General features: G+C 45.7%; 2 protein-coding genes across 2 annotated transcripts; one reads left to right on the top strand and one right to left on the bottom strand.

Moving 5' to 3' along the window:
- The first annotated feature begins 477 nt into the window (after positions 1-477).
- Positions 478-8,069, top strand: LOC134530948 (uncharacterized). The gene is made up of 2 exons (XM_063366291.1): positions 478-699; positions 7,235-8,069. Exon 2 carries the CDS (start codon positions 7,251-7,253, stop codon positions 7,632-7,634), a length of 384 nt encoding a protein of 127 aa, XP_063222361.1. The 5' UTR covers positions 478-699; positions 7,235-7,250; the 3' UTR covers positions 7,635-8,069.
- On the bottom strand, positions 7,653-21,248 carry LOC134528605 (uncharacterized). The gene is made up of 13 exons (XM_063362356.1): positions 20,638-21,248; positions 19,816-19,880; positions 10,518-10,586; positions 9,739-10,470; positions 9,389-9,691; positions 9,232-9,354; positions 9,000-9,146; positions 8,846-8,914; positions 8,537-8,723; positions 8,304-8,437; positions 7,975-8,256; positions 7,734-7,880; positions 7,653-7,699 (listed from the first exon to the last, which is right to left on the bottom strand). The coding sequence occupies exons 1-13, from the start codon at positions 21,246-21,248 to the stop codon at positions 7,653-7,655; spliced, it is 2,916 nt and encodes a 971-aa protein (XP_063218426.1).
- Between the last annotated feature and the right edge of the window lie 6,589 nt (positions 21,249-27,837).

The raw sequence follows: 27,837 nt of genomic DNA, 5'->3' as shown, positions 1-27,837 counted from the left end.
TCTGGAAAAGAATCAATTTTTAAAAAATTGTTAAATAGTAGTAAAGGAAAGGTGGTCCTGCGCCAGGAGTCGGGTGTGGGTGCTGGTGCCAATGTAAATGGGGTCGATGACCGACTGCTCTGACGTCACGGTGGCCATCTTGGACTCAAAATTCTTCAAAAAATTCCCTATTTACAAGGAAAAATTCCAGTTTATAGGGAAAATTTCCCGTGAATTTCTCCTTTGTTCAACAAGGATAGAGTTCTAGCACAAGCTATAATATTTTGTAATATCGTATTTAAGAAAACGTGTGTTAGTTTTCTCTGTGTGCTCCTGATTATTCCTGCCAATATTTTGATGGTTTTTCTCAGTGTGCTCCTGGTTTATTCATGAAGAGACTTCTGCTGATGTTCTCAAGTGCTTCTGGTTATTTCTGAGGAATTTATGCATGAAAAAATTGTTACTTAATGATACATTTTTTAAATCCAGAGTTACATTTAAATATCTCAGCTGTTGTCAGCACTGTCAGTAGTCAATAGAAGGAAACTTTACATGTGTGGAGGAGTAGACAGACACCTCCCATTAATAGTGACAACTGTAAAAATGATGTTTAGAAATTTGTTAACCAAAAAGTGTTCGTTTTTACTCCTTAGTTGTGATACGTGACAGTTATTACATTGAGTGTGCATTTGTAGATAAATTGTACGAAGTAGATTTCACGTAAGTATTGACTGATGTTTGTGAAATATATGTTAACGAAGTTAAATTAAAATAGCTTGTGGCTAAAGAAGAAAACTTATAAATAATGGTATATCAGTTGAATTATGCATCGTACATTCTAACTTAATGTCGTTTAAGTAATTACCCGGAGTCTTTTATTTCTTCTTACTCGTAGTTCATTGGTATAAGGTGTGGGCATATTAACACAGGTACTCGAGGAGGGCTGAGAATAAAAGTGTAGGACAAGAACACGGGCAGGGGGATGGGACGTGGGCGGGACAAAGATTGTAGTAGAGTCATGGCGAGTAAAGGGAGTGAACAGGGGGGAACAGTAGTAATTTGAAGGATTGGTGGGAGAGAGTAGGATAAGGGGTAGAGAAAGTGAACAGGGCAGAAGAAGGCTGATGAAGGAAGTATTACGTGGGAAAGTAACAGAGTCACAAAGGGAAAAATACAACAATGTGAAGGTAGCAATAATAAATTGTAGGAGTATTCGTAGAAAGGTCGACATGTTCTGGAGCAAGGTAGAGGCCTATGGAGCTGATATTGTAGCGGTTGAGACATGTTTGGACGAAGAAATTGGAGATGGGGAACTGCGGAGGGCTAATTATGAGACGTATAGAAGGGACAAATAAAGAAATGTGGGAGAGATAATGATATGTGTGCGGGAGGGACTGATTGGAAAGGTTGAATGGGTGGGGGAGAATTACGAATCCGAGGCTGGGAGAGACAAGTCAGGTTGCTGGCAGTGTGCGGACCGCCAGGGCAAGGGGATAAAGCCATCGAGGTGATAAAAGACAGATTGAATATGCTAGGGGAGGATAGGTGGGTGATAGTGGCAGTGGATGTTAACATGGCAGGGGTGGTGTGGGAACAGTGACCAGAGGAGATGGGGGAAAATGAAGAAAGGTGGTCATCTTAGTTGGTAAATTGTGGATTGGGACAGGTGGTGGGGTAGCACATCCGAAAGGGTAATGGTAGAGGTGAGGAGGAGAGTGCAAACCTACTGGATGTGGTGCTGTGAGACCGGTGGAGGCGGTGGTGGGCAGGAATCAGCAACGATGCCGGTGGTGGAGTTTGGGATGGGATGGCAGGATGGAGAGAAAAAGAGAGAGAAAGTGGTGAAAGCTTGGGGTAGAGCAAACAGAGCAAGGGTGGAGGCATTCTTAATGGCAGAGTATAACTAGTGGGTAAAGATTGAGGGGTTAGACGAAAAATCGGTGGCCTTCAGAAACATGCAGGGGCGGATGGTGGAGTGTTTAGTGCCGGAGAAGGAGGTGCCCCTCTGTACCAGGACCATCAAGCGGAGATGCAGGAGGCTGCATGCTAGGGGCTAGAAGCAGAGATGAAGGAGTTGGGGAAAAAGACAAGGGAGGCAAGGAATTCCCACAAGGAAAGGCTGATTGATGAAGGGGGTAGGGTATCGCTATGTCAGAAGAGTAAAGGGTGATGAGGGGGTGTCCTGTGTAGGGAGAGGTATGGTGTGGAGCACAGGGCGAGAAGCCAAGGGGAGAGAGACCTGGAAATAAAGACAGAGGAGGTGATAAGGGAGGTGGGTAGCCTAAAGGGGTGGAAGGCAGCTGGTCCTGATGGAATAGCAAACAGCCACCTCAAGCTAGGAGGGAAGGAGTTCTGTAGATGGTAAATATGTAGTTGGGCGGTATTTGCGAAAAAAAATGTTAAAAATCCGAAAATACCTTTATTATATGCTCTTCAACTTCCTCTTTTCATTAAAAGCGGCGGAGATAAGAAATTCCAATTACTTTAGGAGATATCGAATTTTTAAATTTCATCACATTGTTTCTTGTTTACGAGTATCTAATTTTTTTATTGGATAATGATGTCACGTGATTGTTCGTGATAGGCCAGAATTCAAACAAACCAATACGTGATTATTTAGTTAATTTATTGTTTAAAACGGTGTTTAATTACCGCCTCCAACTTAGGTGACTTTTTAACGTTTCTAATTTTAAAGTCTTATTTGTTATTTTGATATTGTTGCGCAAGTAATAAGTAACAAAAAAAATTTATGTGAGTTGCTACTGTTCATCCTTTGTTACGGGTTTGTTTGTTCAGGTCAGTTACATTATAAATATTTTAAAACTAAACAGCCATTAAAATTAATTCACATTATTTTTAATGTCGGCTTAGTTTGAAAGTATTAATAATGTAACTGACCTGACCTAATCAACCATTTTATTAATTACGCATTCACGATTCACGTATTCACGAACACACGGCAAAATAACAAAAATGTCGGCGCTCGAATGGTTCCACAGGTCTTGTATTGCAAAATTAAAAAATTCGATATCTCCTAAAGTATTTGGAATTTGTTATCTCCGCCGCTTTTAATGAAAAGAGGAAGTTGAAGAGCATATAATAAAAGTATTTTCGGATTTTTAACATTTTTTTTTGCAAATACCGCTCAACTACATATTTACCCTGTCAATACTTGCCAGTACTATACACACCGTCACTGTCGGAGGGACAGCTGCCGAGGCAATGAAAGGAGCCCGTAGTGGTGCCTATGTTCAAGGGAGGTAGAGATGCGGCAACACCAGAAATTAATAGTCCTGTCAGCCTAACATCGAGTGAAGGGAAGATGATGGAAAAACTGGTAGTGAGGTATATGGTAGGAAAGATTGTAGAGCTGGAGTGGATGTATGAGAGGCAACGCTGCTTTAGGAAGGGTTTCTCCTGTGAGACGCAGATGGCTGGACTGCTCTAGGACTTGTTGGAGACAGTGGACGAGGGCAAACAGGTAGGCACAATCTTTATTGATTTCGAGAAGGCGTCAGATAGGGTGCCACACAAGAAGGTGATGGAGAAGGTTGCTAGTCTGATAGAGGACAGCAGGGTGGTGAATTGGACAGGGGACTTCCTGAGGGATAGGAAACAGCAGGTGAAGGTGGGAATGGTATTGGCGACCAAGGGATTGCTTACCTCGGGGTAAGTTTTAATTTATTTTTGGATATTGGTCAGTGGCTCCAGCCAGCAACCAGAACCCTCAAATGTATGTGAATATATATGTATATATATATTATTTACAATGTAAACATGTGGACCAAATATGTGTTAACAAATTCGTGCATGGAAGGGGGGGGGGGGGGGAACAGGATACTATAATGTTCTAATAATGTACGCTATTTTCTTGGGTTCAGGGTTGTCAGTTATGATCCCCTGTTATGCATATGGTCAGGTGAAGCATTATGATTTGTTGGCACACATGTGGATGGTTAATGTGTGGGGACATAGATTACATTATTGATGATTTTTCTTGGGTGGAAGGAAAGTAGGGGGAATCTCGGACATGTTGGAGGTTGGCCAATAATATCAAACTGGAATGGACGAATGAAGGAAAATATTGTATATGATATTGGTAACAGTGAAAGAATGAATAGTCTCTTGAAAATATACACGAATGATTGTTTTTGAATGATAGTAGCGGTTGTGGTATAAGTAGGAGTGAATTAATATGTGTAATGGAATATTTTGATAGTTTGTAAGTGATGAGTACACAATAAGTAATTAGGTAATTGTCTAGTGTAGGGGTGCCACTATATAAAAGAAAGGGAAACACTCGAAAATGGATTTATTCAGTGATTCTGTCTATGTGCACATTATTTCTACAACTTCACATGTACTGTAATGCAACAATTTAACATACAATGTGCATTGACTGCCAACACCTTGCTGGAGTCCAGGCAAACTTTAAAGATATTTTTGTGTTAAGGACGGAACAGATCTCAGTTTCTGAAATGTCGCAACTGTTGTCCTAGTCTGTGCTGTAGTCGTTGTGTCCAGAAAATCTGTTTCGTCACATGTGCATCTCTTTATTGCACAGTTGTCCTTAGTATCTGTGTAGTGTCGTCATTGGGTTGGTCTGTCGGCCACTGTGTTGTAGGTAAACGTTTATTTTTTGTCTTTATTCATTTTCCTTGTGTCTTCTGTGCATCGTTTTAGCCCACTGTCTGTGCTGTGATAATTTTTTGACTAATTCCTTCCATTGAATTTTCTGTGCTGCTTACGTTTTTAATTAAAAGCTCTTTTAAAATGTTTTGCTTGTGATCGCGCACGAAAGGAAAACTTTTGTAACAGTTTTAATTTTTTTTAGGTATTAATATATTTTTGCCTAAACACTTTTTAATAATTTTTATTATATAAATTAACCTTTTATACATGTTTCATTTTAATTTATTCATTTAAATTTAGTCTGTTAAGGTTTGATAAACATAATGCAGAAGTGATCACTATATTTATCCATTATTACCATTTTCTGGTACGCTGGTGTATGTATTTAATAGTCCCTATTTATATACACATTTTTTTTAGTGTCATTTAAAAAAAACTATTATAATATTGAAGGAAGTTGGCAGTTTTTGAAAAGGTATGTTGCCTTCTGATTTGTAACACAAATTTTCTGTCTTTTGTAGTTTTCGTGGATGAAAATATATAACAGAATTTTGATGCAATTTATTTGTTAAAAAAAATTTTTTTGTATCAATCGTGTTGGCATCTACTTAACCATTGTTTGCTTTGCAATTTTTTTTATATCAGATGTCTTTGCATACACCACTATCTGGGAAGGAATCTGTCAGATTGAAAATTTTTTTGTGGGTTTGTTTTTAATCTGTTGATACCTTCATGGTAGTTGTAGTTTTACAACCTTGGAAGAGAAAGTCAAGGAGGTGACAAGGACATTGCAAAATATCTAGTAGTTTATACTATTTAAACATTTACTTTTACTAGGTTAGCAAAATTTGAAATATAAAATAGTGTGGATAGTTGCTTAGGTACAATATAAACATTGTCAAATTCACGTTAAAGTGTGAGGAATTTACGTTACGGACTCCTTTTTCGCTATCTGAAGCATGCATTAAGGGGCCCGCCTCGTCAGGGGTGTATGTGTGTCAGTGAGGCGGGATGATAAGCGCGACGCTCGCTGGTGCTTCTAGCGCGGTGTCTCCTCTGGACTGGCGCGCAGTCTTCTCGTCGTGCATAGGAGCGGTGACCGTAACATTATATGGCCGAGAAATGAAGATAAAGGTGTAATGCAAGTCCCTTATGTGCTTTCAAGAATCTGTACCAGTTGTTTTACGTCTAAAAATTACTCTGAAAACATGTGTTTTAGCCATTTTTAACTCTTCTAAAAATACAGTTTAAAAACTTAATCCAAACTCAAAAGTACTTTTCGGCCCTCAGCGAACTCTTAAATGCTTTTCGTAAGCAGGCCCCACTTGGATATCTTGAGTAGTATTGAAATCGCGTTGTTTTTCCTGAAGCTCTGCGCACCGCGTGTGTGCCCGGGCGGGCGGGCCCTTAACTTCTCTGCCGTGCGTAGGCACCTGTGGTCTGGTGAACTGCAATAAACAAAACCAAAAATATTTGTAAAAAAAAAGTCGAGGGATTTTCCACTGATTGGAAGAAGTGTCAGGTAAATCAGCGACACCTTTTTTTTAATGGTTTTCTGTGAGAGTATGGACCAGTTGTACTGCATGGCGTGTTAGCTGCGTGGCATGCATGACGGCCGGCTGCGTGATGCGTGTGTGATCATGGCATGTCTGATTTGTAAACCAAGAAGAACATCTGGATACATAAGTATTTATCACAGTGTCTATTAAGAATACAAATATTGACTGTAGATGCAGAACAAATTTAATGAGTTCATCTTTTAAATAAATTATTTGGTTGGTTGACCCAACTCCCTTCCTACCAGAGATTCCTCCCCCCCCCCCCCTTCCCCCCCCCCTCCCCCTGCGCTTGCCGTCTCTCCTGCTGCGGCCGCAGTAGGTAGTCCTTTACACTTCACTGTTTCATTTTTAAAATTCTCAGTCAAATTAACTATGTGTCAGAAATTTCAGTACATTTTATTGGTATGTCAGAAATGAAATGTTAACATATCTTGATTTTGGTAATTATGTTAATCAGATTTCTTACAACCCCTTCTATGGCAGTCACTTAATACATACTTTGCAAAGTTACAAAGATGTCTTTCCTACTGATTCAAGTGGATGTTCAAAAAAATTTACTCACTAAAAGTTAAGTTTTTAAAATAGTCATAGCAGCCTAGTTTTGTTAGAAATAAAAAACTTTTAAGTACCTATTTCAATATTTCATTCTTTAAAAAAATATCTTGTCATAGTATGTACATATAAGTACAATACAAGCCATTTGCTTAGTCACGAACTTAGATGTTGATTTTGGTTATGGAATGTTTAAGGTGTGTTAGGTTGCCCAACTGACAATTCTGCTTAAAGCGCTCTCTCTCGCCAAAGATGTCAGCAGAGCTGATGAGTGTAAGCAGCCTCGCTCAAAGCGCAGTAGGTGACGGCAGTTGGCTCCAGAATAAAGGAACCGGGAAGAAGTATCTTGCTATCCTGCTGTTTCACACGGGCGGTGGTTCAGTGCAGTGTGTGGTTGAATCAGCAGCCTCTCCGTGTGGGCCGAGGTGAATGTTGAAGTAAGCGGATGACAAACAGTTTGTCGAGTGTGTCGTGGTAAGTGAAGGACTGAAAGTGGCCTGTGTGGTGGGAAGGCGTGTGCAGGCGTCCATGGGCACGCGCAGCCCCGGGGGCGGGGAGCCGCGCTGCGCCAGGCAGCCGCGCGGCCGGCACCGAGCGCGGGACGAGCCCCAGGCGCGGGACGACGCCGAGGCCACCTCCTACCTGCGCATCTGGCAGGTGCAGCAGCTGGGACGCTCGTACATCGACAACCTGATGAACCGTGCCCTGGAGGACGCGCAGGGGGGCGGGCTGGCGGGGGAGGGGGGCGTGGAGGACACGGCCGTGCTGGCCGCGATACGCGACCACGGCCTAAAGCTGCCGCGCCGCCGGCCCCCGCCCCCGCCGCTGGAGCACTCGTCCTTCATGGACGCTGCCGTCATGGCGGCCATTCAGAGGAAGGGCCTGAGCTCTCTGTCGGCCTCCGACGTGTAGCTCGGCGGGGGCTCCTTGTCACCGGTGATGACCGTGTAGCTCGGCAGGGCTCCTTGTCACCGGTGCTCCGACGTGTAGCTCGGCGGGGCTCCTTGTCACCGGTGATGACCGTGTAGCTCGGCGGGGGCTCCTTGTCATCAGTGATGACCGTGTAGCTCGGCGGGGGCTCCTTGTCACCGGTGATGACCGTGTAGCTCGGCGGGGGCTCCTTGTCACCGGTGATGACCGTGTAGCTCGGCGGGGCTCCTTGTGACCGGTGATGACCGTGTAGCTCGGCGGGGCTCCTTGTCACCGGTGATGACCGTGTAGCTCGGCGGGGCTCCTTGTCACCGGTGATGACCGTGTAGCTCGGCGGGGCTCCTTGTCACCGGTGATGGCGGCGGGGGCTCCTTGTCACCGGTGATGACCGTGTAGCTCGGCGGGGGCTCCTTGTCACCGGTGATGACCGTGTAGCTCGGCGGGGGCTCCTTGTCACCGGTGATGACCGTGTAGCTCGGCGGGGGCTCCTTGTCACCGGTGATGACCGTGTAGCTCGGCGGGGGCTCCTTGTCACCGGTGATGACCGTGTAGCTCGGCGGGGGCTCCTTGTCACCGGTGATGACCGTGTAGCTCGGCGGGGCTCCTTGTCACCGGTGATGACCGTGTAGCTCGGCGGGGGCTCCTTGTCACCGGTGATGACCGTGTAGCTCGGCGGGGGCTCCTTGTCACCGGTGATGACCGTGTAGCTCGGCGGGGGCTCCTTGTCACCGGTGATGACCGTGTAGCTCGGCGGGGGCTCCTTGTCACCGGTGATGACCGTGTAGCTCGGCGGGGCTCCTTGTCACCGGTGCTGCGACGTGTAGCTCGGCGGGGGCTCCTTGTCACCGGTGATGACCGTGTAGCTCGGCGGGGCTCCTTGTCACCGGTGCTGCGACGTGTAGCTCGGCGGGGGCTCCTTGTCACCGGTGCTGCGACGTGTAGCTCGGCGGGGGCTCCTTGTCACCGGTGATGACCGTGTAGCTCGGCGGGGCTCCTTGTCACCGGTGATGACCGTGTAGCTCGGCGGGGGCTCCTTGTCACCGGTGATGACCGTGTAGCTCGGCGGGGCTCCTTGTCACCGGTGATGACCGTGTAGCTCGGCGGGGCTCCTTGTCACCGGTGATGACCGTGTAGCTCGGCGGGGCTCCTTGTCACCGGTGATGACCGTGTAGCTCGGCGGGGCTCCTTGTCACCGGTGATGACCGTGTAGCTCGGCGGGGGCTCCTTGTCACCGGTGATGACCGTGTAGCTCGGCGGGGCTCCTTGTCACCGGTGATGACCGTGTAGCTCGGCGGGGGCTCCTTGTCACCGGTGATGACCGTGTAGCTCGGCGGGGCTCCTTGTCACCGGTGATGACCGTGTAGCTCGGCGGGGGCTCCTTGTCACCGGTGATGACCGTGTAGCTCGGCGGGGGCTCCTTGTCACCGGTGATGACCGTGTAGCTCGGCGGGGGCTCCTTGTCACCGGTGATGACCGTGTAGCTCGGCGGGGCTCCTTGTCACCGGTGATGACCGTGTAGCTCGGCGGGGGCTCCTTGTCACCGGTGATGACCGTGTAGCTCGGCGGGGCTCCTTGTCACCGGTGATGACCGTGTAGCTCGGCGGGGGCTCCTTGTCACCGGTGATGACCGTGTAGCTCGGCGGGGGCTCCTTGTCACCGGTGCTGCGACGTGTAGCTCGGCGGGGGCTCCTTGTCACCGGTGCTGCGACGTGTAGCTCGGCGGGGCTCCTTGTCACCGGTGATGACCGTGTAGCTCGGCGGGGGCTCCTTGTCACCGGTGATGACCGTGTAGCTCGGCGGGGGCTCCTTGTCACCGGTGATGACCGTGTAGCTCGGCGGGGGCTCCTTGTCACCGGTGATGACCGTGTAGCTCGGCGGGGGCTCCTTGTCACCGGTGATGACCGTGTAGCTCGGCGGGGGCTCCTTGTCACCGGTGATGACCGTGTAGCTCGGCGGGGGCTCCTTGTCACCGGTGATGACCGTGTAGCTCGGCGGGGGCTCCTTGTCACCGGTGATGACCGTGTAGCTCGGCGGGGCTCCTTGTCACCGGTGATGACCGTGTAGCTCGGCGGGGGCTCCTTGTCACCGGTGATGACCGTGTAGCTCGGCGGGGGCTCCTTGTCACCGGTGATGACCGTGTAGCTCGGCGGGGGCTCCTTGTCACCGGTGATGACCGTGTAGCTCGGCGGGGGCTCCTTGTCACCGGTGATGACCGTGTAGCTCGGCGGGGGCTCCTTGTCACCGGTGATGACCGTGTAGCTCGGCGGGGGCTCCTTGTCACCGGTGATGACCGTGTAGCTCGGCGGGGGCTCCTTGTCACCGGTGATGACCGTGTAGCTCGGCGGGGGCTCCTTGTCACCGGTGATGACCGTGTAGCTCGGCGGGGGCTCCTTGTCACCGGTGATGACCGTGTAGCTCGGCGGGGGCTCCTTGTCACCGGTGATGACCGTGTAGCTCGGCGGGGGCTCCTTGTCACCGGTGATGACCGTGTAGCTCGGCGGGGGCTCCTTGTCACCGGTGATGACCGTGTAGCTCGGCGGGGGCTCCTTGTCACCGGTGATGACCGTGTAGCTCGGCGGGGGCTCCTTGTCACCGGTGATGACCGTGTAGCTCGGCGGGGGCTCCTTGTCACCGGTGATGACCGTGTAGCTCGGCGGGGGCTCCTTGTCACCGGTGATGACCGTGTAGCTCGGCGGGGGCTCCTTGTCACCGGTGATGACCGTGTAGCTCGGCGGGGGCTCCTTGTCACCGGTGATGACCGTGTAGCTCGGCGGGGGCTCCTTGTCACCGGTGATGACCGTGTAGCTCGGCGGGGCTCCTTGTCACCGGTGATGACCGTGTAGCTCGGCGGGGGCTCCTTGTCACCGGTGATGACCGTGTAGCTCGGCGGGGGCTCCTTGTCACCGGTGATGACCGTGTAGCTCGGCAGGGCTCCTTGTCACCGGTGATGACCGTGTGCCAAAATGGTCAGGCAAAGTAGAAAAAAATTTCATGAAACGTGGATTTAATGGTCAGGAGGTTAGTTCCAGCTAAAAATCTATGATGGTTTCAATTTTTTTTTTTTTGCACAGAGCTTGGTTTAGTTTAAGAAGTATGCCAAGAGCTTATGTATTCAAGTATTTAGATGTGTGGTGACAAAACAACCGTATTAGTACAGTAACTGAGATAAATGTAATGCATTTTTCATTATAATGAAAATGTTAGTGAAGCTAAGTGAAGTTAAGTTCTCGGACTAAAAAAAAAAGTAATGATATCTTCTGGATTGGAGGGGAATATGTGTGCACTCCTAATGCCCTTGGAGTATTTGTGTTATTATTTTGTAAATTAATTCTGGGATGTAAATATCACTGTATCAGTTTCCAAAACTTTTGGTTTGTAATCCTGTATATGTACTCCAGTTATGCAAAACATATGTGTGTATTTATGCTAATTTAAGTGCAAGCATTAATATTCTTGTGTTTCTTTGTTTTTATTCAAATTCTCACTCTGAGTGCTAAGCTATTGAAGCTGGTTTTATGCATTGTACAGGGCTGGTCTAAAAAAATGCAGCTGTTATGTGCTGTAAATAGTGATCGGTTCTGCCGGTTTTCAGCAAATTAACCGGTACTGAGAACCGTTACTATAATCCAGGTACCGTTGGTACCACTGAAGGTTCAACAGTTAAACCTTCCCCAGTGAAGATACAATAAAACACAGTTGTATATTGCCAGCGACCAAAACACACATGTTTTTAACCTCATTTAAAACCAGTGAATAGATGCTATCAGCACCCTGTGTGATGAGTGAAAGTAAAGGGTAGTAAATAACGGGTAATTGCCGCCATGATGGACAGAAGTAAACAGAGAGTGCTTTGTGCCGAGATCATGCCCCTGTTTTTATTTGTTCCTATTCACTAGGAGAAGGATGATCATTTCAACTAAAAGTATACCTGTGGAAAAATAACACTGGTTCAGTATACTTTTAAAACTTACTTATAAAATAAACTGCCATGATATAAAGTTTATAATACTCATTAACTGTCATCACATATAATTCAATTACCAAATCTTTGTTTTTCATAAACTCTTTTACCTGTTAATTTAAGGGTTACGTCCCTCACCTATTATAATACATACATAACTTGCAATTAATTTGGTGTGTATTTCAATTGTTATTTATTTTTTTATTGGTGTGCATAAATTAAATACTGAACCAGGCGGAAAAACATTAAAACCCCATATTTGCGTTTTATGTATTTATGTTTTCCTGCAATTAATGACTTTCCTTTAGGTCTCATTTATGAATCATTAAATGTAATGCAATGCAATAAAATACATTCCTTTTAATTACTTCGTGGAAACTACATTCTTTCCGCTATTCACATCTGGTATGTACACGATTATACTGGTTTTTATTTACAAAAAATTTTTTTGAGACATTATCGCATGTTACTATTTCCCATCAAATAACGAAGAAATGTTTCAGTCCCTCCACTTTCTCAGTAAGATGTATGATGTATGTTATTGTTTCTAATGTTGAAGTTGCCCATAAACTTTGTTTCCCATGTAAAACTAGTTTTATTTACTTTAAAAGGCATTATTCTTCAGTAAATTACCATTTACTTATTTAACAGGAATATACTAAGTTTTTAATGTGTAAATTCTTTTTCACACAATTTCAGCTATCTGTTCTTTCGTCGCTGTGTAGCGCGTATGAGAATGTAGTTAGCATTGGTTGGCTTCATGTTTGGTTTGGTTGATGCTTTATAAGAGTGCTTGCATGTAGCCTAGAAGCAATATCGATAGCTCGCTGATTGCACTCTATCTTGTGCCTGTTTCTTTCCTGGTTAGTATGTACTACGACAATAGTTATCGTATTCTGCGTCGATTCTGTCTAGCATTTGGCTCACTGGTTTTGTCGTCAGTCTATTTTAAGTTTATACAAAATATTATTTTTGTCTTGTAATGTTTATTTACTAGTTATATGGAGTCAACTAAAATTGAGATTAAATACAAAATTAGAATATTTGTTCAATGTGTAAATTCTTTTTCAAAAACTTTTTAAACACAAGCAATTTTTTTTTGTAAATATGTTTTTATTCAACCTTATAATATAATAAATTTAAACTTTTTTGTTTTTTGTGTGATTTATTTTGGGCATGGCTTGTGTATTGGTTGTATGTTAGTCGGCTAGACTATGTAAACATTAAATTTTTCGTTGATTTAAACTTTAAGTATTTGTTGAAGTAGGAATACGTACAATTTACACCTTCCTGCAATTTACACTGTTTTCTCTGTTCCCCCTGAAAAGTATAAATAGGGGGTTTGCTGCACCACAGATGTCGGACCAGTCTGCTCCAGTTATCTGTTAGCAACTTGGTGGTTTGTGGTTGGGTTGTGGTAGAGTAGGGTGTTGATTAGTCATATTTATCAAATACACACCATTTATTGGGACATATTGTATCTTCTGGTGTGACTCAAAATTGCATGGAGGTTAATTGAGAACCGACACATCACTAGCTTTGACAGTTGGGAAACAAGCACAAGTTACAGTAACTATGTCAGGATGCAAGTACACTATCAGCATTTAGGATGAGCTCTAGAATGTAGTTTTGGTTACCTTGTGAATTGTTTGCAAGGTGCTGCAGGAACTGTTGTCGTGATGCAGAACTGACGCAGGTAGCGTCAGGTGTCAGCTTGGGTCAGTGTAAAAGAGTTCGCTCAGTGTTGGCTAGGCTTTTAGCTTCGTACTGATGGGTGAAGTAGTGTGTTTGCTCTAGTTTAATGAGCCTTTTTATAATTTTTATTTTTTTTTGTTGATTAAACAAATTTTATTGCAATCTAAGATGTATTAAAGTACAATAAGAAGTTCAAATAATGCTGATGTTATCTTGTCAGTATTTTACAAGTTCCCCCCCCCCCTCCCCCCCCTCCTTTTGTAAAAGCGGTGTGGCTTCTAGGCTGTCATGCGTGGCGATGTCTGCTCCGGAGTCTCTAGTTAGCGCGACTCAGCGAGACCTCACAGACGATCATTCAAGACAAACTAGGGGAAAACCACTCCTACCTCCATCCTGTCATTTTGAATCTTAGGTTTGTGAACACCCTGTGTTCACATTCTATGGTGTATAATGTGCAAGGTAAACCAAACATTGTACTTTGCTCTCACGTAAGTCGGCATGTGTTCTCCGAGTTGTATGAGTAGAAAATAGAATAATTTCAGCTAAATGATTGTGTTTATATAAGGACTGTAGTCTGAGACATTTATAAGGTAAAACCAAACTAAGATCTGTGATCCCCCTTTTCAAAATGTTACAAATTTTAGGTTTGGTTCTGTACTGAAGTATTTGTGTATCCACAGAACACGTCCTGTTGTGCTTTGTATATATAAACTCCAGATGCTGTGTAAAAATTAGGGTGGAATTATCGCATTAAAGTATAATTGGTATGAACATAGGTAGTCATACCTACATTTATGCTGGGTTTAAAGTTACAATTTTTCTTACATTCTGATATGATAAGTTAACGATCTTTACTCTCAATAACGGAATAATTAATATTCACATTTGTTAAATGCTATTTACAGAGATGCTGTTCTATGCACTATCAAGTGGCCAAGATTGCAAATATGTAGTACACATTTGCATACATAATAAAATGAATGTTGTTGACAATAAATGATTGATGTTGCTCTTTATGTAGTATGTATTTGCTTGCTTCTTGCCATATTCATATATGTATGTGTAAATGGTTAATGCTCGCAGTGATGTGCGTTGCGTGATGCCCCTCGGAGTGGAGCTGTCGAGGCTTGTTCAGCAGCCAGGGTTGGCAGTCCTGCTTGCCCATAAGCTGCAGTGTAGGCAAATTGTTTCATTTTCAGCCTGAACTTTCGAGTCCTTATATTTCTTTGGGCCTTGCAGAGTCTTTAGATTTTTTAAGTGAAAACATCTTTAGCCGCATTGAGCGATTTTTGTTAGGGGCGAAACTTATGGGTTCGCGCCACCGACATGCTAGTGACGTGTTGCGCCAGACTGGCGAATCGCAGCGGCCTGTGTACATGTATACGCATATATACACTAATACATTGTATATACTCGACTGAATCATGTGCGTGTTGGACTCCTTGTGGATGGGTAAAATCTGGTGAGTTTGTGTCACCGACAGGCTGTAGTAGCAGTAAGTGAAGTTAAATGGACCATATGAAAAGTTTAGTTTGTGTATACTGTGCATTGTCCAGTGAACACATGACCTAGGTCTGACATCACTGGTAAGTCATAGCTAGGTAATGAATGAATTTTTACGTTATTTTGACACACCACTGACATCTGTTGTGACTAAAAAATTGATGTAAGGATAAATTATATCATGCTGACACCGTACTTATATAATACCAAAATCATTTTCTTGCGTACATTTGCCGTAGAAATGGTGTCATATTACACATTTAAAAACAAAGTCTTAAGTTCTCACTTCTGTCGATAGTCCCCATGACTGGCTATTAGTTTGTTTGGTGCGATACGTGGTAAATAGCACAGAAGCGTGTAGCGGGCGGCAGGGGTGGTCGCCTGGCAGCCTGAGCGGGCGGTCTCCACGTCATGCAGGCTGCAGGGCTGAGTGTTACAGTGGGCTCGCCCCTCTACTAGCCCCAAGGCTGCGCTACACCGTGAAGCCCGTGGCGAATTCATCGGATGTGACCCTCCCTCTGTAAGAAATCTTGACCAATGTTGTTTCTTTTTGATAAATCACTACGTAAATACAAACACTTGACATTGTCCCGGGATGCGCCCTTCTGAGCCCGATGTGCCACCACCTCCCCCTTACACGCTGCGAGCCCCCTCCTTCCCCCACCACCCTCTACGACCACCGAAGTGTGTGCGTGCGTGTATCGGCCCGCGCCCGCCGATGTGACGTCAGTGCTCTGCTCCCGAGAGTTGCCGAGCGAGGACGAACGGGCAGTGAGTCGCGAGCGCTGCTAGAGGAAGGAGCTTCACGCACCTGTTATCGTTCTCGGAGGTATTCAGTGCTACAGGGGGAAACAGGCCTCGCCACACACGGGCTACGTCACGGCCCTGGGAACAGAGTAGCCGGGTCCACATGTGGTGGCACCCTAGGCTTGGACGGACACGTCAACCCCCGTTGCGGTAGCACACTATTATAATTATTGTGTGCAAATTTTTCTATTTTATAGTAAGTTTTAATTTAAAGAACGCATTGATTTAAGTAACAAATTTTTTTTTAGTCAAAAAATTTTTTTTCTTTTTTCATGCTTTCTGTTCAGCAAAATTGTTAATGACAACATAAAAGTTAAAATGTTTAGGTCATGGAATGTTCGAGGGATTGAGTAGCTAAGTTGCATAACCTTTCTTGTCCCTTAGAATTTATTAAATGTTTTTATTAATTTTATTTTTAAAATGATCACTGCACTAGCCATAGTCACAGGAAAGGGTTAAAATGACAGAAATGCAGTGCACACTTCAGACACACAGTGATTTTTACGATTAATAAATACGCAAGTTCTCTTGCAGAAGACCATATTTCTATTTGGTGTCTAAAAGTAGATCGAAAACTGAGAATTTACTTGGAAAACTAGGCAGATATGTCTTGTTTATATAAATCAAATTCTCAAGCCTTTTCCAATAAATCAGCATAATTTCTATTTTGCAAAGTGGCAGGTTGCAAAACACTGAAATTGGAAACAATTTATTTCATTCCAAGTGCATGCTAGTTCATTAATAATGTCCAATACATGATAGAATATGTTCACTTTAAATAAGCTTTTTAAGGAAATTCAGTTGATAGACCATTTTTCTGCAGCACTATACTTATCAAGTTCTTCCAGACAGACTTGTAAATGCTTTGACACGTTTTAAAAATTGATGGCTTTAGACTGAAGTGCTTTAGAGTCTTGTGTTATAGTCTAAAATTTTGCAATGGAAAAACAGTAAATTTAATAGCTTTTGTTAATGCTTTTTTAACTACAAAAAATGAAACTTTTAAAGTAAAAAACATGTAGATGGTTTTTAATGTTACCGAAGTTGAAATCCCCCGTCTTTATTAGATATAAAACTTAATATATTCACACTTTTGATACTATGCCCAAAAAATTATAAATTTGTTGCATGTTTCAAAAAAGTTGGCATTTCTATAACCTTTACTGCATCATTAACTACCAGATTTAAATTATGAGCAGCGCAAATGACAAACACAGATTTTGGCTCAATATCTCTGATCAGTTTTTTTTAACTCCACCATGATTGCATTTCATGTTATTAGCAACACCATATCCTTGCCCACGACACTTATTCAAAGGAATATTTTTGTCATTTATGGATTTTATAATTTGGTTGGACATTGCCAAGGCAGTTTGATCCTTAAATTCATGAAATCCTAAAAATGCCTTTAATTACGAGCACATTTGATGTTCCATTTGCATCTTTCTCGATCACACGCAATGGTAAAGTTGACAACTGATCTGTTTTCGAAATATCTTGGGGTCGTATAAAATATTCCTATCGTCATGGCCTTCTATTCAAAACATTTTGTATGTTTTTAAATGCTCTATTTGCGAATAACGAACGTGGTTCACAATAGGCCTTTTAAAGCAATAGAGAGTAGGACTGCCCTTTATATTCTTGGAGCGCTGAAACTTGTCCTCAGTTGTTACATTGGAGCAGTGTTGCCAGGCGTAGCACACAAAATTCGGGTACACTTACCTCAAAATTCGAATACTTACGGGTACGAGGATTTCTTATTTCGGGTATCATTCCGGTACATACAAAAAAAGGATTAAAACATAAATAGCTATCTTCTTAAACAAAAATTTGTCATATATGACACAATCTCATAGCAAAAACTTTTATAGTATCAAGGCCCGTGTGAAGAATATTAAAATGTGGTTTTGGCAGAACGAGGTGGAAGGGATAGATTAGGTCTCAAATAAAAAAAAAGTATAATTTAGAGGTCAGGAACAAATAACTTCGCTAATATTATAGTTTTTAGTTAACAGCTCAATTATATTATATGATTAAAAGTAAATTAAAATGAATATAAGATCTTCAAAAGCATTATATATATATATATATATATATATATATATATATATAAACTTTTCCTGGTACAGTGAAAAGTGTTTCACACCCAACTACCCCTCTTTTTTTTAAACAATAGCAGACCCTCTTAACGCATGGCTATGCTACTGCTTCTTTTTAAGAGTATTACTGGTGAACAAATGGGCATATTATAATTTTTTAAGTTTGGTTTGTAATATCAGTTGATACTATTTATGAGAATACATTACCTATGTATCAAGCTTTCCGAATGATTGAATGCTTTGTGAGAGAATAGTACAGTCCATTTTTGTAGTATTAAGACTGCTCTCTCACTTACCTTACCTCTGTGTAGTTCTTGACCGTGTGTCTGCACTCCGTAATTTTGTTGCATAAACAGGATAAAAACTTTGTTTTTAAAGTGTGTGTGTTTTCTTGTAGTTGACGTCGCTTTAAACACCAAATTTTTTATTGGGGTTAAATTGTAATTATGTACATAACTGATTCTATATAATGATAATTTTTTCTTGCTGAGTGTTACACTCGTAAATCGTGGTTTTAGAAGTGCGACAGACTTTCGCAAAAAAATACACAAATTTTTATATGACACGTGTGTTTAACAATTTATAGAAAGTTCAGGAAATATTTGCGGGAGGTTCAGTCACCAAAAGAGAAATCGTCTACAGCAGTGACAAGTAGTTGGTTTGTTGTTTGTGGTTGCAGGTCTGCATAAACATTTGCCATTCGATTAAGTGAAATAAATATAAATAGCCAAATAACTCGGACGTTACATACCTACGTTTACCAGGCAATTTCATTTGAAAAAAAAAAAAGACTTATTGAATAATTTCATTCATGTAAACCATGCACAATTAAAAACGCAGGAGTAGTAATACATAAAAACAAGTAACTCAAGCAAGTGGTTCTACACACGAAAATATTTCATATTTACTATTCGTTTACCTGTAAATCCCCAATATATTCCAAGTATGTTGGGTAAAACCTAACTCTAGAGTCATCTCACTAATATTAACTAATAAAGTTACTGTTATAAAACAGAAACATTTTATTAAAATAATAAAGTTGAGAATTTTTTACTATTGATTTTTTCGTTTTCTAAAATTCGGGTACATTTGCGTACCCGAGCAAGTCTTCTCGGGTACTAGGTACAGACACAGTGATTCGGGTATGCGTACCCGAATTCGGGTACGTCTGGCAACACTGCATTGGAGTTTCTGTTAAGAGGTGGGTTGCAGTATATCAATTTGCTACTTTATAACTGATACACGTCTGTATCAAGTACTGCAAACAACTACACTATTCAAGTATCAAGTACTTTAGGATCAGTTTAGAATTCACCTGGAACAACACCACGGCCAATGTGCGCAGAACCCGATCGCAGATGACGGTCATTTGGGCGGAGCTTGTAAAAAGGGGAGGGAGTGGCACGACGAATAGCGATGAAGGGAAAGAATGTAGTGGAGGGGGAAGTCTAAGATGTACATCAAGTTCTGCCCCTGCCCGAACACGCCCGAATATTCACCTTCGTCTCGGGTTTATTTATATATATTTATATTTCTCTGTTTATTTTAATGTAGCTATACTAACCTAACTAACAAGGGGGGGGGGGGGGGGGTCCGAGCCGCTTGGCCGAGGAACTTAGTCTCCAGAATTAAAATGAGAACAACTTGAATAATGTTTGCTGGTCCTTTATACTCAAAACGACGAACACTTTACATGGGGCTGCCACATTTCCGCCTGTGACTATTTCTATATGGGACGAAGCCCAGTTCCGCGCACTAATATGATAATGAAAATACGGAACGTCCCGCCTGTGACGAGTATTACCCACACTATAAGGAATAGAATTCTCTACGACTCGCGCGCAATAGGATGTCTGTCCGACTATACACCACAATGACCGGGGAAAAGTTTGAAAAACACAGAACATACGACAGCGAATATCCAGTTTGCAAAATAAACCATGACTCGCAAAAACTAGGAGAACACGTGTGCGACAAAATGACAAGATAAGAGCACGCGACTGAATGACAAAGTAACAAACTCGACTGCAAGGCTGAAAAACACTTACGCACGGCCAAGTCTAGCACTACTACAAATACCGCTCCCGCTCAATCTCACCGACCCGGAGCGACGTCACGAACACGTCCGTCGCCTCTCGTGCCGGGTCCACGACTACTGTCCCGCTAGCGCGGAGCGATCACACTCATGTGACCGCTGTCCCCCGAGTCCTGGCGACGACTAACTCCATCCCCCGCCTGGCGCGCCGGAGCGCCAGCGTCTCCCCCTCTCCGCAAGCCCGCAGAACACGCTGATTGGTCACAGGCGGAAGCCACGGCCTTGGCGCCCGGTGAACAATTAAAACTTACACAAAATACTTAACCCTTTAATACAAAATTAATTATAATTAAATAAAAGCAAAATATATACAAAAAACCTAAAACAAAAATATATTTACAATTAAATAATATGTCAAATCCTGTATGGAAACAAAACGTCGCACGTCACTATCACTTGCGTCGCACAACACACGCAAGAGATGGCGCTGGCGAGGCATAACGGCCTGAAGGAGCTGGGGAGACACTTGGGTCGACGTCAAATGCCCCCCCTCCGACGAGGCTGTTATGTACGCCAATGGCTCTCATTTATTCACGAGTTTTCGTAGCCGCGCACTGCGTAGCACTGTGTGTGGTGGTGGGGACGACGTCTGGTACCATGGGTCGTGAATTATATACCCCCTTAGTGACAAAATAAGGCAATAGGCTCATGACACTATGTCGGGGCTCCGATGGCAAGATAGGACTGACTGTGCCCATCTGCGAGCACACGAAGTCTCGCAAATACCCTGGTGCCCGTCGTGTCCTTGTGGGACGTGTCAGTTTGGCAGGTGACGTGTTAGAAAATGTGTGGGGTAAGGGTATGGTAGAAACATCCCCCACGAACGGTTCTGGCTCCTCGTCCGATGACATCTCCGCCTCCGTCCTGTCCGCAGACCCGTCTGTACGTGCCTCGTCCGTCGGCAGGGGCGGCGAACCCATTCCGCCATCTTCCTCCTCGTCATCGTCCGTCTCAGGCTCCGTGATCCGGACCGAAAAGTCAGAGTCAGTGAGGCTAATGTCTAATGGCCACAGGGGCTCCCCAAGCCTCTGGGGCTCCTGGTGTCTCCCGGCCAGACTCTCGAACCATACTACCGTCCTGGATGTGACCTGTGGACTGTCGTCTGTCGGTAGTTGTCCGTCCGTCGGGGGCTCCTGCGTCTGCCCTTCGTCCGGCTCTTCAATCAGCCCCTGAAGAGTCACGTCTGTCTGGCTGTCCTCCGTTGACCACTCGGACACCTCGATGGCCGGGTCCTCCTGCCTCGTCCGCTCACCATGTCCTGCCGGCTCCACCGCCTGCGGCTGGTCATGCCTCCCCTCGCCGTTCTGTCTCATGTCCTGGCCTTCCATCGGATTATTCGCCTGCTCTTTTTGTCTGTCGTCAGCGTCCTGCTCGTCCCGTGGCCCGCGAGGAACACCCCTCGCGCGGCCGGTGTCATGTGTTGCGTCTCCTCGCATTGTCTGACGGGGCCCCGTGCTGTCTTCCCTGTCTTCGTCGTTAACCCGTCTCAAGTCGTCACATTGTATTTTAGATGGCCGTCCACTAGGTGTCTGGATGTGGTAGGATGTCTAGCCTGCACGACACAACACCACACGGGGCCCGTCCCACTTCGGGGCCAGCCCCGCGCTGAACTTGTTGGCGCCCAACGACAGATGGTGCTGTCGGACGTACACCAGGTCGCCTGGCTCAAGAGGTTTGAGAGGGCGATTTGTCAGTGGAGTGTTGTGTTGCAGGTATTGCTCCAGCCGCTGACGTGCCTGCTCTCTCATTTCAGAGAGTTCGACGCGGGGGTTCTCTCCCCATCCCCCCTCTGTTGCCGCCGCAGCCACGCCGCATTCTCCCGGGAATGCCAACTTTTGTCCCTGCACAAGCTCCACGGGAGAGTAGCCGGTGACGGCGCTCGTCTGCTGCCGTAGGCAATATAATATATTAGGAATGTGGACGTCCTATTTTGAATGGTCCTCTCCCAACCAGTGGTGGAGCTGAGCCTTGATCTCCTGGTTCCGTCTCTCGGTTGGGTTGGCCCGTGGGTGGTAAGTGGGGGTCGTATGATGTTCGACACTCCACTTCCGGTAAGCCGTCTTCCCCCTGGCTCCCTTGTACTGCCCGCCATTGTCACTCAGTAGCACTGCTGGGTAACCGAAGCACGGGAACACCTCCCCTTCCAACAGTGCCACCACAGTTCCTGAACGTACGTTGGACACTGGGTATGTCTCAACCCACCTTGTGAAAAGATCGGTTACCACGACCAAGAACCGCTTCCCTCTTTTGCTACGTGGATATGGCCCCATTATGTCTAATGCCACAGTGTGGAAAGGCTGCTGGGGCCGACGGGGCCATTGCTGTTCCTCTCCGTCTGATCTCCGCACCTTCCTATGCTGACAGATTGGACAACGGCGGACATACTCCCGGACGTCCCTTGTGATGCCCGGCCGACAAAATGTCTCCCTCGCGGCTCTCAGCGTTTGTTCCGCTCCCGGGTGTCCTGCAAGAGAGTGGTCATGGAAGAAGGACATGACTGCCGTCCGCGCCCCCTCCGACACGTAGATACTCCAGGACTCCATGTCCCACGGGACTCGGACCTGCAGTAATCCCCCTCTGCAGCGCCTGAAAGGTAGGTCTCTCGCACGGCACTCCTCCATCTGCGCCACGGTCGCCGTGTCTCCCAGTTGCGCCTGCTGCACTGCCTGTACCAAGTCTGAGAGTGAATTTCCGTAGCCCGAGTCAATGTTAGGGGCGGCCTGCGTGGTCAGGTAAAGGGCCGTGGGTGACGACCCCTCTGTCGTGGACGAGACATCCCCTTGGGGTGGCACCAAGTCATCCCAGCTGCCCTCGTCCTCGAACACCATGGCTGAATCAGGATGCCTGGATAACTCGTCTGCCAATTGATTTGTCTTCCCTGGCACATGTTCGACCTGAAAATCGAAGTTTTGAAGCGTCATGGCCCAGCGAGTGAACTTAGACTTCCTCCCTTGCATCGAGTTCAACCATTTCAGGCATTGATTGTCCGTACGAAGCACAAACGACCACCCCTCTAAGTGGTGACGGTACCTGCCAACCGCCCACACCACTGCCAGACACTCCTGTTCGTTGACATCATACTTGCGAGCAGCAGGCCCGAACTTAGCGCTTGCATACTCCAGGACCCGCCGTTCGCCCTCGGGCCCAAGCTGGTAGAGCACGGCCCCCATGCCCACCTGGCTAGTGTCTGTCTGGAGGTACAGGGGCTCCTTCGGCCTCAGCCTGGCCAGCGTATGACACTCACGAAACAGGGCCTTGACAGCAGTCAGCACCTGGTCCGCAGCTTCTGTCCAACGGTACTTAGTTTTGGGGGACAAGAGATCAGTCAGCGGTGCGGTTACTGTTGCAAAATCTGGAATAAATGTCCTGAGCCAATTTAAGAGCCCCATCAATCGCTGAAGCTGCTTCCTCGTCCGGGGTACTGTTTTGGCCTCGATGAAATCTAGGTGCTCGGGGAGAGGGCGGCACCCGTCCCCGTCAACGATGTGGCCGAGGAAGTGAATTTCCTCTGCCCCGATGTGGCATTTCTTTGGCGCGCAGGTCAGACCATGTCTGGCCAGATGCTCGAAAACGATGGCGAGGTGTTGCGCATGGTCCTCCCACGTGTCCAACCAGATGATGACATCGTCCAAGTAGACAGTCACAAACTTTCCCACATACCCATCAAGAACTCTGACCATCATCGTCTGGAACGTCGCGGGGGTGTCCATCAGCCCGTATGGCATTGCGCAGAACTGAAATCTGCGGCCATCGGGGGTGGTGAAGGCAGTCTTTGCTCTATCCTCCTAGCGCACCGGCACCCTGCCAGTACCCGGACTTCAGATCTAAGGAGGAGAAAATCTTGACCTTGCCCAGGCCGCCCAAAGCATCTGTGATGTTTATCAAGGGTGGTGGGGCGGGAATCGTGACCGAGTTCACCGGCTTAAAGTTCACACAAAACCTCAGGGTCCCGTCTTTTTTCTTTGCCAACACCACCCGACTCTTGTAGGGTGAGTCAATGGGTTCAATTACCCCGTTCCTTAACATTTCACTAATCCGTTCCTCAATTACCTGCCGTGCCCCATGCTCAGTGTCATGTGGCTTCACGAAGATGGGTGTGTGGGGCCTGGTGGGTATGGTGTGTTCGGCATAGGTGGTGCGGCACAGCATGTCCGTTGCTGCAAACACCCGTGGTTGCTGCGCGAGCATGTCCTCAAACAGCGATGCAAACTCGGGAGGCACGCTATTGCGGATGTCCCCTAGACTAATGGGTGGGGAGGACTGGTGTGGAGCTCGTAAGCCGATCCGTTACAGAGTACCGCTCAATCTTACCGTCCCGGAGCGACGTCACGAACACGTCCATCGCCTCTCGTGCCGGGTCCCCGACTCCTTGCCACTAGCGTGGAGCGATCACGCTCACGTGACCGCTGTTCCCCAAGTCCTGGCGACGACTAACTCCATCCCCCGCCTGGCACGCCGGAGCGGCCGCGTCTCCCCCTCTCCGCGAGCCCGCGGAACACGCTGATTGGTCACAGGCGGAAGTCACGGCCTTGGCGCTTGGTGAACAACTAAAACTTACACAAAATACATAACCCTTCAATACAAAATTAATTATAATAAAATATAAGCCAAATATATACAAAAAACGTAAAACAAAAATATATTTACAATTAAATAATGTCAAATCCTGTATGTAAACAAAACGTCGCACATCACTCTCACTTACGTCGCACAACACACGCAAGAGATGGCGCTGGCGAGGCATAACGGCCTGAAGGAGCCGGGGAGACACTTGGGTCGACGTCAACTGGTTGGATCTGATACCGAAAATTGCTGTAACAACCCACCTCTAGTTTCTGTTCTATACCTTCTCTTTTGTATGGATCATAACATGCATTCCCAACGAAACATTATTTCGCGCCAACACATTATACTGTTTTTTGATTGGCACTTATCTTAATTCTTAAATTCCGTGGTGAAAATATGAACTAACAAAAAATAAAACAATTGACAAAACTTTAATTCCATAGAAAACAGCACCACGTCTACAAGTGGCGTTGACTCCCTTATTACGTACAGGATGCTTTCTAGAACTAAGCGATCGTTTTCTTACAAATGCATTCAAATCTTGTAACATGTGTATATTTAATTTGTGTATGTACTTTATCAGACAAATTAATTGAATACGAAACTAATAAATTTTAACTAATTTTTAGTTTTAATAATAAATGTTAGGATCCTCCTGTGCTCGTGGCCCTCTCGGGATGGGGCCCCTGGCATTTTACCCTTTGTGCCACCCTATTGTCACTCCCTGTTGATCATGTATCAAAATATAAGTTTTAAGTAATTTTGAGAAACATGCTCATGATTTATTATTTATTATGTTTTAAATCAAGTAAACAGTTTTGATATTTTCATCCTAATCATGCTAGCTTGAAAACAAAAGCAAAGAGCAGCAACTTATTCTTTTAAATAATTTAGAGCGACTGAGGGAGTTAATGTGCTATATCTAGTACATGATGTAGCATTAACTTGGCTCTGGGCCCATTGCCTCCCTGGGGGGTTATGGTGTAGATCACGAGGGGCATGATTGGTCCATGATGGCCACGTGGCCAGAGCCAGTAGTGCGTTGGTGATTGGGCCTTAATTTATGACATTAAACTCACAGATGTTTGACGTCGTCCGACCGACGACCATCCCTAAGCCCGACCTGCACCCGCCAGTATACTCTCCCGCTAACGGAACGCACCCCTGGCCGTGGCCCACCCGAGTCGAGCGAGCCACCGAGCCGAACGGCCAAACCAGACATTATTATTATAAAGCACACTAAATCCGAGTGGACTAGAGACGAACCACACCCATTCCCCCTCAAACAATTAATTACGAATTTTGCGACCTTAAAGTCTCTTCCAGACGCAGTCATTTAGTTTTTAACGTAATGAGGTCAAGCTTGGCGCGGCAGGGGCCGACGCGCCACCGGACGCCATGCCAGTTCCGCAGTTCTACTCGACTCGCGGACCGGGACGGACCTACGTCCCACGGAGAGACCACAACCATTGTCTTCATCGCAAGTAACGTCCGGTAAATATAGTCATTTAGCATAAACCAAACCTTTTTCTATTCACCTCTCCGTGCGTGCCCGGTCCGTTTTTTACGGTTCAGGACCTAATCCGACCGCGTAAACGTAAAGACGCCCCGCACCACACCTGGTGCGCAGGGTCGTTCTTCAGCATACGGCACGGGCCGTCTCCCGCAAACCACAGAACTTTCTTAAGGCCACGCGCCTTCGCGCGGACCACAAACCCGCAAGGGAAACTTCGCCAAGTTTAGTGGCGGTGCGTGTACCACCCAGTGGGCACGGCACCCGCGTAGAAACAATCGCTTACGGGACTGGCCGACTCCAGTCACCCACAAACTCTGTGTGCCACGTCAATTGTGCGCGCCTAATTTTCATTAAGTGTACTTTGTTAACGTAACTTTGCGCCACGTCAATTGTGCGCGCCTAATTTTCATTAAGTGTACTTTGTTAACGTAACTTTGCGCCACGTCATTTGTGCGCGCCTAATTTTCATTAAGTGTACTTTGTCAACGTAACTTTGCGCCACGTCATTTGTGCGCGCCTAATTTTCATTAAGTGTACTTTGTCAACGTAACTTTGCGCCACGTCATCTGTGCGCGCCTAATTTTCATTAAGTGTACTTTGTCAACGTAACTTTGCGCCACGTCATCTGTGCGCGCCTAATTTTCATTAAGTGTACTTGGTTAATGTAACTTTGCGCCACGTCATCTGTGCGTGCCTCTCTTGCATCAAGTGTACTTGGCCTGCATACTGTTACCCGAGAAACCAGTGCCACGAAACATTGAACATGTACCGGCCTACACCCCGCAACGGACAAGTAGCCCTCAGGGGCATGTCTGTACTCAGTAATTGTATGGTGTGACGTCAATCCCTTGAATAAAGGCACGTCGCTACTACGGCAATCCCACGCATTCTTCTTTAACGTAAATTCCCAGGCAAGACCGCCGACGGTTCTAGCGGACCACGCTGGGGCAACGAACCACGAACCCTCATTGGTTAGACACCGAGCTAGCCTGGCGCCCTCCCGGAACATAAAACGTTAGTCAGACCAGCCACCCCGCTAGAACTCGCGCCCGGACTCGAACACGAGACCGCGGACGACGGCATGTTAAGATGCTGTGTTTATTCTTAACATACACCTGTACACAGTGCTGTCATCGACCTGGCCTGGTTTGTGTTGGGAGACGTAACTCGCCCGTAAGCACAAGGATTCCGCACACAATGTGCTAATTCGGATCGTGTGAGGGTTGCCGGTCTCCTGAACACTTATGTGTAGTGGACATCGTGATGTCTCGCGACAGGCATATAACATTTGAACACAATGAAGGTAACTAATGATTGCATATGAAGAACTGAAACATGCAGAAATATACCTGACTGACTGCTAGCACTAATTACATACAATAATTAAAATGAGTAATAATAGGCGTCGATGCCCCGACACAGATGGCACTATCGAGGAAAACTCGTGGCCCATTTTAAACCGATAAAAATTATGTGAACTACAAAACTAATCCCGAAAGAACAAACATGACTAACTACGGGACTGGCGGTGTCTGGCAGAGTAGGAGGAGGCCAGCCACAGAGCAGATAAAATAGATTGGAAAAGACTTACAATATGCTGTTTATCGGTGATGGTGGGAAGGTGATGGCTCCATGGTAGGCAGGCGACACTAGTCTCAGCACAAGGTAGAGAGTGGCTGCTGTGTTCCCCAGGAGGCATGTGCCGCTGGGAGGCAATTATATATGCGAGGAGCATAAAGAGTGGGAAACGAATCAGGCCAAAAGTTAGACATATTCGCGCAGCGAGCAAAACTTTAATTATTAAATTGTTATCAAAACATTATAAAATCATTATTACATTACTTTAAAAGAACTGACATTGCATACAAGCAGAATGATACAGCCAATCTGGCAGAGTGATAAAGATGTTGAAGTCGATAGTTGCGTGGACGGCTATTTACACG

This window comes from Bacillus rossius, chromosome 1 (assembly GCF_032445375.1).
Source record: "Bacillus rossius redtenbacheri isolate Brsri chromosome 1, Brsri_v3, whole genome shotgun sequence".
NCBI lineage: Eukaryota > Metazoa > Arthropoda > Insecta > Phasmatodea > Bacillidae > Bacillus > Bacillus rossius.
The sequence above is the reverse complement of the archived record's forward strand: the minus strand, read 5'-3'. Positions and strand labels throughout refer to the sequence as shown.

Coding starts and splice junctions, on each gene's coding strand:
- LOC134530948 (XM_063366291.1), top strand. CDS start 7,251: ATGGGCACGCGCAGCCCCGGGGGCGGGGAGCCGCGCTGCGCCAGGCAG.
- LOC134528605 (XM_063362356.1), bottom strand. CDS start 21,248: ATGCGAGGAGACGCAACACATGACACCGGCCGCGCGAGGGGTGTTCCT. Junction 10,471..10,517: donor GAGCTACACGGTCATCACCG/GTGACAAGGAGC, acceptor ACCGGTGACAAG/GAGCCCCGCCGAGCTACACG. Junction 7,700..7,733: donor GAGCTACACGGTCATCACCG/GTGACAAGGAGC, acceptor TACACGTCGGAG/CACCGGTGACAAGGAGCCCT.